Genomic DNA, 10697 nt, shown 5'->3' on the forward strand with positions numbered 1-10697 from the left:
CGATTGTTATTTAGGGAGTACACAAGAGAAGTGTGGGTACAGATTTCGAGCTATTTCTAACTACACTTACAGGGAGAGTTTGATACACTCTGTGGTTTCAGGCATCCAGGGGAGGTCTTGGGACCTGTCCTTTGCAGAGAAGAGAGGACCACCCGAGGAAAGAGAGAGGGAGGTGACAGGAGGAAGGGACAGGTATTGGCAGAGCTGCAGAGTGGCACCCCGAGTGAGTGCATAGCCAGAAAGCCTGGGGTTGAATGGCACCTTCGTGGCATGTCCTGGCATCCTGTCCTGTAACACCAGGCTGGTCACTTACGTCTCCTGTGCCTCAGTTTCCTCTGCATAGAGTAAGAGTCCCCTTGGGCTCCTGAGAGAGCTAAGTGGGCACAGGCAGCGTCTGCACTGAACAGGCTTTAGGAAGGGTGAGCTTTTGTGTTTCCTCGCCTGGCTGGGAATTGTGACCGCTTCCTTTATACAGCTGTCCCTGTCCACTTCCTGTTTGGGGAGTGGGAGGCCCTGAGTGAGGTGCAAAGCCTTGCAGCAGTCAGGGCTTGCCATGAACTTGGGGACACCACAGTAGTTAGGGTTCGCTGCCAACCACTGCTGGGGACCAGATTAAAGGGCTCTTATTTCAGAGCCTTGGATTTCACCAGCCACTTAGCACAGCAAAGGGGTCAGTCCTGATGCAAAATCAAGGTTCTGGGCCTCTGGGGAGGTAGCGCTCCAAAGAGAGGGCGGGGTCACCCCAAACTTCTCTTTCTCTCCACAGCTCCAGGGCTTTGCCATCCGGGGTGGTCAGTTCGCCAAGGCCAGAGACTGCGCCACCTCCTTTTCGCTGGCCATCCTCATCGGCCTGGCCATGTCCCTCGTCCTGCTGCTGGTGCTAGCCTACGCCCTGCACATGCTCTTCTACCTGCGCTACCTGGACCGGCACTATGAGTGCATCGCTGCCTCGCCTGTCCACTTTCGCCAGTCTCGGGCTTGCAGGGGCACCGAGGAGAAGGAGCTGCTCGGGAGCCAAGGCGCAGAGAGCTACGAGCTACAGGGCCAGCAGATCTGCAGGGTCCACGTCTGACAGCTGCGCCTGCCCTCCTGCGTCTGCCCTGGTGCTCCTGGTCTTGAGGGTGACCTGATTCAAACAGACTGCATGGAAAAGGCAATGGGGACTGGGCGCAAAGCTTCCCCTGGCTGAGTTAGATTTCTGTGGTTAGTGAGAAGGTCTGCAGGGATCTTGTCTTGGCGTGAGGAGTAGTAGTTCTCATTAGTGAGGCAGAGGGAACAGGACGGGGAGGGGGTGAAGTGTAGACACAGGAAAGCGTCCTGGTCCGCCTGGTCTAGCCAAGTGTGGACGTGACAAGTACAGAAACAATAAACCCAGGGGGATCCGCAGGTTCAGAATGGGGTCTGTTTTGTTATGTACTCTGCCTGTGACCAGAAATTGTGTTCCAATTTTTCTTAGGAAGTAGCCTTCTCTCCTGTCATGGAGCTGTGAGGCTGACCCCTGTCAGCTTGATAGAGCACCTGGTGAGGGGGCTCCTTATCATCCCCTGAGCTTCAGAAGCAGCGTGGTCGCCCTGTGTAGTAGGAGTGAGAGCCTCAGCCACCCTTGCTCTCTGACCCCTGCCCCAGCCCAGAGCTCTTCTCCCTCCTGGGGCTCTGTGCAGAGGGCAGCCTGGTGCAAAGCCCAGGGTGCAGGCTGGAGCATGTAAAGGGGTCACCATGGAGAGACGGACTCTGTGTGACCTTGGGGACACGCTCTTCCTTAGATAGAAGGTGGGTGACACGGACAACAGTGTGTATGATAGAGCTGTCTTATGCTGAACATTTCTTTTGCTGTATCGGTGTTGGCTGTGAATGTAGTTTTGGTTTCAACTCCCCTAGGATTCTTTAAGTTCATAATATTTTATAGAAATTGTCTCTATGTTTTTACATCTGAGAATGCTGTAGTCTGCACCTAAGGGTCTGTGATATATAGATGTTAGTGCCAAGATGACTGCAGGCACCAGACCTAAGCAGTGGGAACCCAGGGTTGGTGGCTGATCCTTTTTGCCTTCAGACAGGTGGACATTCTCTGGTATTGGTCTCCCCAATGGTCCACCCATGGCCCATACTATTCAGTAGTAGGACTAGATTTTCACTGCTGTTGCTTAGGGTGTCCATGTGGAAGTCTGGTGCAAATGGAAGGTGTCAGTGTATGTTTGATAGGCAAGGCACATGAAAGGTAAGTGCAGTCTAGTTTTTACACTAGTATACTTTTGAAACTAAAAGGGAACACCTTCCAGATTCCAAGATCATAGATGTGAGTGGTGTCAGACAAACTAGGGTGGATAGATAGACAGATGAATGCATAGATAGATAGATAGATAGATAGATAGATAGATAGATAGATGGGGTTTTCTTAGGCATGAGTGAGCCACCGTAGGCTAAGCTTGTCTTCCTGACTGCACTGGATGGTTTACAAAAAGGAAATAACAAGATTTTAAATTCATGTTCAAATATCAGGGGACTTTCTCTGGCTGATCTAAATGGGGCTCCTTACCTCCTGTCAAAGGGCTGACTGAGTTAAAAATCAATCCCAGGTCTGGCCTTGAAGTATGCTGACCTGCACTGTTGGTGAAATTCACACCTCGTCCAACTTCTTATGTGACCTGGAGGACAGGACAGAGAGCTTGGGGAGAGGAACGGGAGCTGTTGGAGAGGCTGAGACAACTTGAGGAATACTGGGTTCTCAGACTCCACGCTGCCTTTCTTGTTAGCAGAGGCAGCCCCCTTCAAGTGACGCTGCTCCTGCCTTGCTTGAAGCCACTGTGGCAACCTCAGGAGACACAGCCACCTGGCAGGCATGCCCTTGCCCTCGTGGGCTTTGGGTGGCTGGAGTCATGTTCTGGGGTGGCCCGGTGCAAGGTGAAGTCTGGGAGACTATAATGGCAGGAATGGTTTTGCTGTGACTGTAGGGGGATGGATTCTGGAGGTGCTGGCTGAGGGGTGAGGTGTATCATTTTATTTATTTGTTTGTGTTTTCCAGCACCAGGAATTGAACTCAGGACCTTGCGCTTGCTAGGCAGGCACTGAGCTATATCCCCAATCCAAGGTTTATCATTTTAAATAGACAGAGCTGTTGAGTGTGACCTGACCTTAGGGTGTTGCCTACTTCCTGTCAGGACAGAAGTTTATACAAAGGCTCAGACAAATTAAACCTTATGTCATCCTTTGCTGGTTTTATATCTACAAATGGTACAGTTTTTTTTGAAAGGGTTTAATAATATGAAAGTTGAGCATGTTCTAAGGGAACATGGCTACTGGATTTTTTGTTTGCTCCTGTTTTCCCAGCTGCGGTGTTATAAAGAAATGGCTCGTGTACAGTGCACCCCTGTACTGCACAACCTTTGTTCCATTCCTCGGGGCTCTGTAGTCCTCTCTTACTTCGCAATGACTACTACAGGAACATTCACAGGAAGCAGTGATAAACACCAGGCTCCAGACAATCCCCAGCTAGCATATTGAGGTTTCTGAGCTAAATGGACATTATGAGCATATTAATGTCCAAATGTGGCAGTGATATTATGGGCATAATCTCTGATTTAAGTACAAAGTATTAAACATCACTGCTGCCACACTGCATGGACACCCCACCAAGCTGAGTGCTTTTTGCAGTTTTGGAGCTCCAGTGCCAGAGGGAAGGAGCCAAGGAAAGGTTAAAAAAGTAACCCCCCCACCAAGAGAGGAGAAAGTCGCTGGAGCTAAACCTTGGTGTTACACGATTCCATTCCTGCAGTGACAGTGGAAAAGGAAGGAGCCACTTTGCTCAGTGAAAATATAGAGGTCCCACCCTTAGGGTAGAGTATGAACAGCTGTCCCTCCTACATCCGTCCAGGCCTCACGTCTCAGAGATCAGAAAGACAATGAAATGGATAAAGTGATCTTCCTTCTCATGCGACACTTTGCAACCACCTGCCCTTCTTTCAGATCTCTGTCTATGTGGTAGAACTCACAGCTTTTACCTCCTGGATCAGCACTTCTAAGGACCAGATGGTACCAGAGTAAAAACTCTGGTTCGGTACACAAATTTCAAGGTAGTTTGGGTCTTCTGATATTTATTTTTGTTAAGGAAAAGTAGGACAAATACAAGCAGTCATAGTTAGTAGTTACAATAGTTTACACTTTTGCAGGACATGGAACTCTGGGACTGGCTACTCAGATGTCGCCAAATTGGCCTTAAGGAATGAACCTGTGATTTTCTTTCCCAGCAAAGTGATTTGTGTCCCTATAGTGAGAGGAATGAGTCTACTCCCCGTATGCTGGGCATCCAGCAGGCAGGGGGGAGGGAGGCAGGATGACTTGCATTCTTGTTCCTTCTAGGTCTGATCTCCTGATGCTCTTGGGTTTCAGTCACTGCTCGGTCCTCATCTCCTCCTGTTGCTCTCAGGGTCTGCAGCTGCTGCCTGGTGTGGGCAGGGGCATCACGAGAAAGTCGGGGGACAAGATAACACAGCTTGGGCAGGAGGTGCTTCCACATTCTCTGGTCATGGGAACCTGATGCCTTTTCCCCATTACATGTTTTTCTTTTGGTCTTGAATTTTTACCATCTTGGGGGCTGTCCTGTTTTGTTCCTCCAAATTCTTTATCTCTCTAATATCATGGATCTACAAACCTTCTCTTCCAAGCCCACAGTGGGATTTGAAACTTCATTCTTTGTTAGAACTCTTTTTATGGAGGTTGGACCTAAGGATCTCATTTTTCATGGCCAATTGCTCGAAATACACTATTATTCTCATAGAGGAAAGCATATCTACATAGAAACTTTTTAAAGTCACCCAACTCAAACTGAAGCCATGTCTAAAACAGCAGCTTTTCATCTATTAATTAGTATTTCCTTTTCTCATCCATAAATCACCCACCTGTCCATCCATCTGTCCATCTGTTCATCCAACTACTCATCCATCTACTCACTTGCCCATCCATCTAGCCATGTTCTGTTACTATGTAAAATGAACATGATTTTACAATGTTAAAAAACCATAAAAGGTGCTTAAAAGTCTATAACTTTAGGCTATGAAAGATCTGTATTAGCTCTTTCATGTAGAAGCTATCACAGAAAACCTTAGAAAGGTGAAGAATTTTTTGCTCTTTACAAAACATTTTTCTGTAGAACACACATTATTATAGTTTTTGGTTAAGGAGCTAAGATTTATTTCCAATAATGACAAAGTGTTTCCTAACATGTTACAGTGCAGCTACAGTGATGAATGTTTTCTAACATGTTTTTTTCCAGCAAAGGCATCATCTTGAGTAAAATTGATCACTAGACTTACAAATTTATTGTCACATTTATGTGAAACATTGAACATAAAAATTTATTCAGTCATTTCCAGTTCTTCTCCTCAAGCAAGGAGAAGCAAGGCACATTCCCATCCTGCCTCACTGAATCATTCTAATGAGGGCTAAGGACCTACGTGTGTTATTAATATTTCTCACTCTCTGTCCTGTGTCCAGGAAAATCTTCCTGGAGAAGTTTTGACAAATGTGCGAAGTATAGTTAGCACTCAGCTTCTTTCTCCAGCTCCCAGGCCCCGTTCTCTCTCCCTTCTTGTTGAGGATGTAGGTATTCCAAGGCTGAGCCGAGTTTCCAGTGCACTGCCCTCCTTACTCCGTGTGAACTAGCACCAGGACAGCACTGCTGGGGCTCACTTCGTGTTTAAATGTCTTGTGGTTAGAACGTGGAACTTGACCTTCTCCACCCATCAGTAGTTTACATCTTTTTCATCCTGCAGCTGCAAACGGGTTGTTTGTTAACAGGGAAATCAACTCCCACCTTATCTCAAATACAAGAAGAGTTCCACAGGGACAGAGGCAGGTTTTGAAGCGTTCGCTGCTAGAAGGCCTTCTTTAGGGAAAAAGATGTGAAATCCCACACATGAACTAGTGATAAATGTGCTTCTTTAGTAAGAAAAACCACATAGAGAAAGTTGACTATGCCTTAAAAAGCTTGTTTTTCAACTTTTAAAAATTGTATGTTATGTTTTTATTTTTCAACTTTTAGAAAAATATACACTCATGACACACACTACTAGGGACTGCTCCAGGGGCACAGGAAATGGGTACGTGTACGGAGATTTATGTATGTGTGCATGCACGTGTATTAATGTTTTGTTTTGTAGATTTGACCTTACATGTTTAGATAGTCCCTGCAAGCCTGTGGTCTCCATGTTCGACACGTGGAGGGCAGGGGTTTAAGAAGGGAAGATGGGTATAAAATACAGGTCAGGACAAGCTGAAATGCACAAGGAGGAGCTGGTAGGGAAGTGGAGACCCTGAAGGAGGTTGCAGAGAAAGGCAGAGAAACTGTCGGCTTGGGTGTTGCCTTGACCTTTAGAAATTTAAAAACCAGTGCAGTGGTTGCTTCACTTCCAACTTCTAAAGGCCATGTAAATAAGTCTCTTAAGTATGGTCCACCTTAGTGGGAAGTAGGGAAGAGAATTCTGGGAAATTCAGTGGTGGTGGTGGTTGAGCTTAATTGTATAACTTAATTTGCTGGGGAGCCACCTAGGGGATTAATAAACCACATTTTTGTGAGTCTCAGTGAGTCGTGAAGGTATTGTCTTGGGCGCCATATGCGATCCCTTGCCCCCTTTCCGCTGGCATTGTCCTCTAGCTCTGTTCCCCAGCAGCCATGAGCTATGCAGCTTTTCTTTGCCATCCCCTTTCACTAGGATGTTTCTGTCAGTCAACCATGAACTGAATCTCCTGAAACTATAAGTCTAGTTAAAGTTTTAGGCTCCTCTAAGTCCTTTAAATTTTGGGAATCAAGTGCCAGAGACAAGAAAACTGACTAATACTGTGGTTCAGATATAGTTTGAGTATCCCCCCTGAGGTATATGTTGACATTTAGTTTCCTTTGCAAGGTCTTGAGCTGGCTATGATGGTTAGAGATATGGCCTTTGGGAAGTGATCAAGACATGATCACTAGGGGGTAACCTTCATGGATGTGTCCCTGTGGGGTTAGGAGGAGATGGAGATACATGTGAGCACACACATGTACAAATACACATGCACATGCAATGCACATGCATATCCATACACTCCCTGCCTCTGGTCCCATGATGCCCTAGACCACCTAGCACTCAAACAACAAGGCCATTACCAGGTGATTCCTTCTGACCTTGCACCTTCAGCACTGCGAGCCAAAGATAAAGATCATTTCCCTATAAAGAAGTGCCTTGGGTATTTTGGTCCAGCCATGCAAAGCTGGCTAGTACACATAATTCAGCCTTCCTGTGTGAAACTACCAAAGTCTTTCATCAATTCAACACTCACACACATTTCATTGTAGCTAAAAAGAGTCCACCAAAAATTGTATACACACTTCAGGAAAAGAAAAACTTGTATAACTATTTTAATACTAACTTTACTGAGATGCCATGAGATTAATAAAGTTATTTTAGCCTCTACAATTGCAGTGTTCAAAATGGTGCGCATTAACTTCCAGACATTTATTACTGTGACAAAGCATTGCATGGGTAACCTTGGTCACTGAGAAGTCCATGCATGCATGTTCAGTTTCTTCCCTAAGGGCCAACAGTATAGTGGGTTTTCTGTGATACACAGCATCCTCCAGGGTCCCACAATATGAGACTAACAACATCTGCTAAAAGGATCATAACTATTTCTCCTTTTCCTGACTTGTGCATACATTTCTTGGTGGACTCTGTATTTAAATGATGACATTAACAAAGTCATACCTAACATGATGTATACCAACTCTGTACAACAATAGCATATTGATCTTTTGTGTTTTTAGTCATGTTCATTTTTAGGTTACTTAGTCTCCTCAAAATCATGTAACTTCTACTCTGAGATATAGGTTAACAATGCATTTCATGTTAGGTGGCAAAAGAATGGGAGAAAAAAGGAAAAAAATGATTAATATAGACACAGACATGTTCACAGCACAAGGAAGAAGGCATTCTCATACCGACCAGGAGTACTGCAGCATCTCAACTTCCAGTGGAAGAAGTTGATGATTTATCTCTTGGTGGAAGCATCTGAGTTATTTTAGAAGTAAGAAATCTGATGCATTTGAGTCTTGTGTTGCAGGCAAGGGAAGCAATATCTTAGTGACTCCTCAGTAGTGAGGAAGCTTACACTTATTTTTGCTCCTTAATTCCCAGATTCATGAAAACCAGTTAAGAGAGAAACACCATGATAGTGCTTGTTAATTTAGAGTATATGCTACATCCTGGGTACTGCTCCAGCTCTGAAAGTCGCTGTCACACAGTCGAGATCAGGACTGAGCCTTGTTTTGTCAAGCCAGATGCTTCCCACGGTAAATTCGTCAATTTCGTGAACCTATGTCCATTGGCTGTAGTGAACTTGCTGTGAAACACACACTTCGGCTGGAGTACTGCGGTGAAATACCATGATGGTGGACCAGTCATTCTCTAAATCCAGGGACTGATTTGAGAAAAACATTGCAGTCAAGGACAACAGCTCCACATCTACAGTTAAATATTTATCCAATAGGAGCGAAGTGTCTTCTTCCATGATGGAAGCTGGCCGGTCCTCTCTACAGTAGGACACGTTCCATTGGGCACTCAGCCGCTCTGGAACAGGTAAGCAGTGATGAGTGTAAGTCAGTGCACTCCCTCTACCCCTGTGACCGTAGCCATTTTATTTGAGCCCATTCGTCAATGAGGAATTTGAAGGAGAAAGAAGTTAACTGACAGTCACAGGACAGATCCCCTTGCTTGTTATCAAAATATTCTCCTCTTAAGGTCTTGCTCTGGTGAACGTTCATGTGGCTTGCAGATATTTTTTACATTCTGTACTCAGTATGGGAAGTTTGTTTAAATATCTCTCTCCAGTTATTTATACAACTGATCTTCCACTTGAACTTCTTCTAAGTCTCTTACTATTCAGGCAAAGAGTCAAGAAATACTGCAGAGTATAGACCTTACAGCTGGTTAACATTCCTTTCAGCAGCAATGGGCATCCAGGTACATCATTCAAAGTTCTATATGTAGGGAAGAGTTCCCTTTACTATTGTCTAAAAGGCCATCTGGAAGGATGGCTAATAGTCATCTCATTTCAAGTCACCCTACTTATATTAAGCAGGACTGGCTGTAAACCAGGCGCGTGTTTTTTCTTCTGTAGTCAGCTGCTCAAAGACCCTGGGGGTAGCGGCTTGGGCATCTAGGCTACTTTCCTGTGCACCTTACTGGATCTGCTCCGGCCAGCTTTCTGTGCATGACTTTTATCTGGTGACAAGGTGCTATCTCTGCATGTGCAGATTTATGGATGTGATGAGTCAGGCAGAGCCTATTTCATCGTGGGTGTCTGGAGTCACGTCACCTTGGTGGCCACAAGTCACTGTTCCACCTCTAGTAAAGCCAAGCAGACAAGCCCAGGCTGTTTCCTGCATGGGTGGCAAGGCTCTGGCCAGACTCCCAAGAGTCCTTGCTGCGATTCACCAGGAAGGACCCGTCAATGGCTCTGTGCTGTGTCCCTCCCTGCCCCTGGCACTTCCAGATGCTCTCCTCATGTCCAGCCTCACAGGACCTCACTTTACATTCCTTGTTCTGCTTATTATATCTAGGGAAGGGCAGTTATCTGTCTGTCTGTCTATCTATCTATCTATCTATCTATCTACCCATTATCTCTAAAATGTGCATTCAGTATGGACCCTGCAGTAGTCAGAAGCATTTCAGGCAGTATAGGAAGAGAAGAATTCTTTTCCCTGAGTCTTGGATCGGAAACAAACTAAGCCACTTTTCTAAGTCTCTTTTGTTGGCAGATCCTGCCCTGGGGCTGGGAGGCCACCTGGCATGGATTGTAGAATGGCCACAGTTATTCCTCTCCCTGTGCCCGGATCTGCTGTGAATTAGCTGTGTGGTCCCTCCCTTGAGAGTGGGGTGTACTTGGTCCCTGCTTGATTCTCCACAGCCTCGGGTGTGTTTTGGCTCGCAGACTGAGGCAGAAGGGCTGCTGGACCAATCCGGAGCCTACATGTTCACTCTTTTCTTGGAAGGCGGCTCAGCTGCCAAAGCAGTGACTGCAAAGGGCCAGCGTGTTGAAGGTGAGAGAGGCTGGCCGACACGAGCTTGCTGTTACCTTTAGCCAGTCCTTGCTAGGATCCCACTTCTTCTGTTAAATGCATCCCTTATCACTAGCAAGAATCTTTCGATCAGAAGTCTTAGGTTCATCCCAGCCTCACTTAAGGAAGGGCGAGTGGGTCAGCTCTCTCAGGGTCCCGAGAGTCTGCATCCCAAGGCGTGGGGGATGTGTGCTCTTCAGTGAGTGGGCTTGGGACTGGGATGCAGTGGAACAAAGGCAGCTGCTCTTCTTCATTGGCTTTCCATCTCTTTCCCCGTGGGACAAGATCTCGCATCACTTCTACATATTTTCTTTATTTTTTCTCTTCCATTCTGCACTTACAAGTGGCTTGTCGTGCTTATTGCTGAGTGGCAGCGTTGGTCTTGAAAAACCTCTCTTTCTGCAGGTCTGAATTCCCAACTCAGAGAACCCAATTGGTCCACTGTGGTCCTAGGAGATATTCTTGAATAGTGATCAACAAGACCAATAAAATATCCTTTCACGTGCCTTCATGCACAAGGCCCTGGACCTGTGTTCCCAACACATGTGCACATGCATGCATTGCACATGCACACACATGTACACCCTTTTTCTTGTCACAGATAGGCTTT

General features: G+C 46.1%; 1 protein-coding gene across 8 annotated transcripts in view; it reads left to right on the top strand.

Moving 5' to 3' along the window:
* Nucleotides 1-10697, top strand: part of LOC100728664 (V-type proton ATPase subunit S1-like protein) — a 51979-nt gene that overhangs the window by 26740 nt on the left and 14542 nt on the right. For 4 of the 8 annotated variants that reach the window (XM_063245292.1, XM_063245293.1, XM_063245291.1 and 1 more), the window contains one exon: nt 767-10697. This exon is cut by the window's right edge and continues 3088 nt beyond it. In XM_063245292.1, coding sequence (XP_063101362.1) covers nt 767-1072 — 306 coding nt within the window. In that variant the 3' untranslated portion in view covers nt 1073-10697. The remainder of the gene's footprint in view (nt 1-766) is intronic. The other 4 variants (XR_010046389.1, XR_010046390.1, XR_010046391.1 and 1 more) reach the window with 3 other exon arrangements.

The sequence above is a fragment of the Cavia porcellus genome, unplaced genomic scaffold, assembly GCF_034190915.1.
Source record: "Cavia porcellus strain 051 isolate PalLab524CR breed Dunkin Hartley unplaced genomic scaffold, mCavPor4.1 scaffold_2, whole genome shotgun sequence".
In the NCBI taxonomy this organism is placed as follows: Eukaryota; Metazoa; Chordata; class Mammalia; order Rodentia; family Caviidae; genus Cavia; species Cavia porcellus.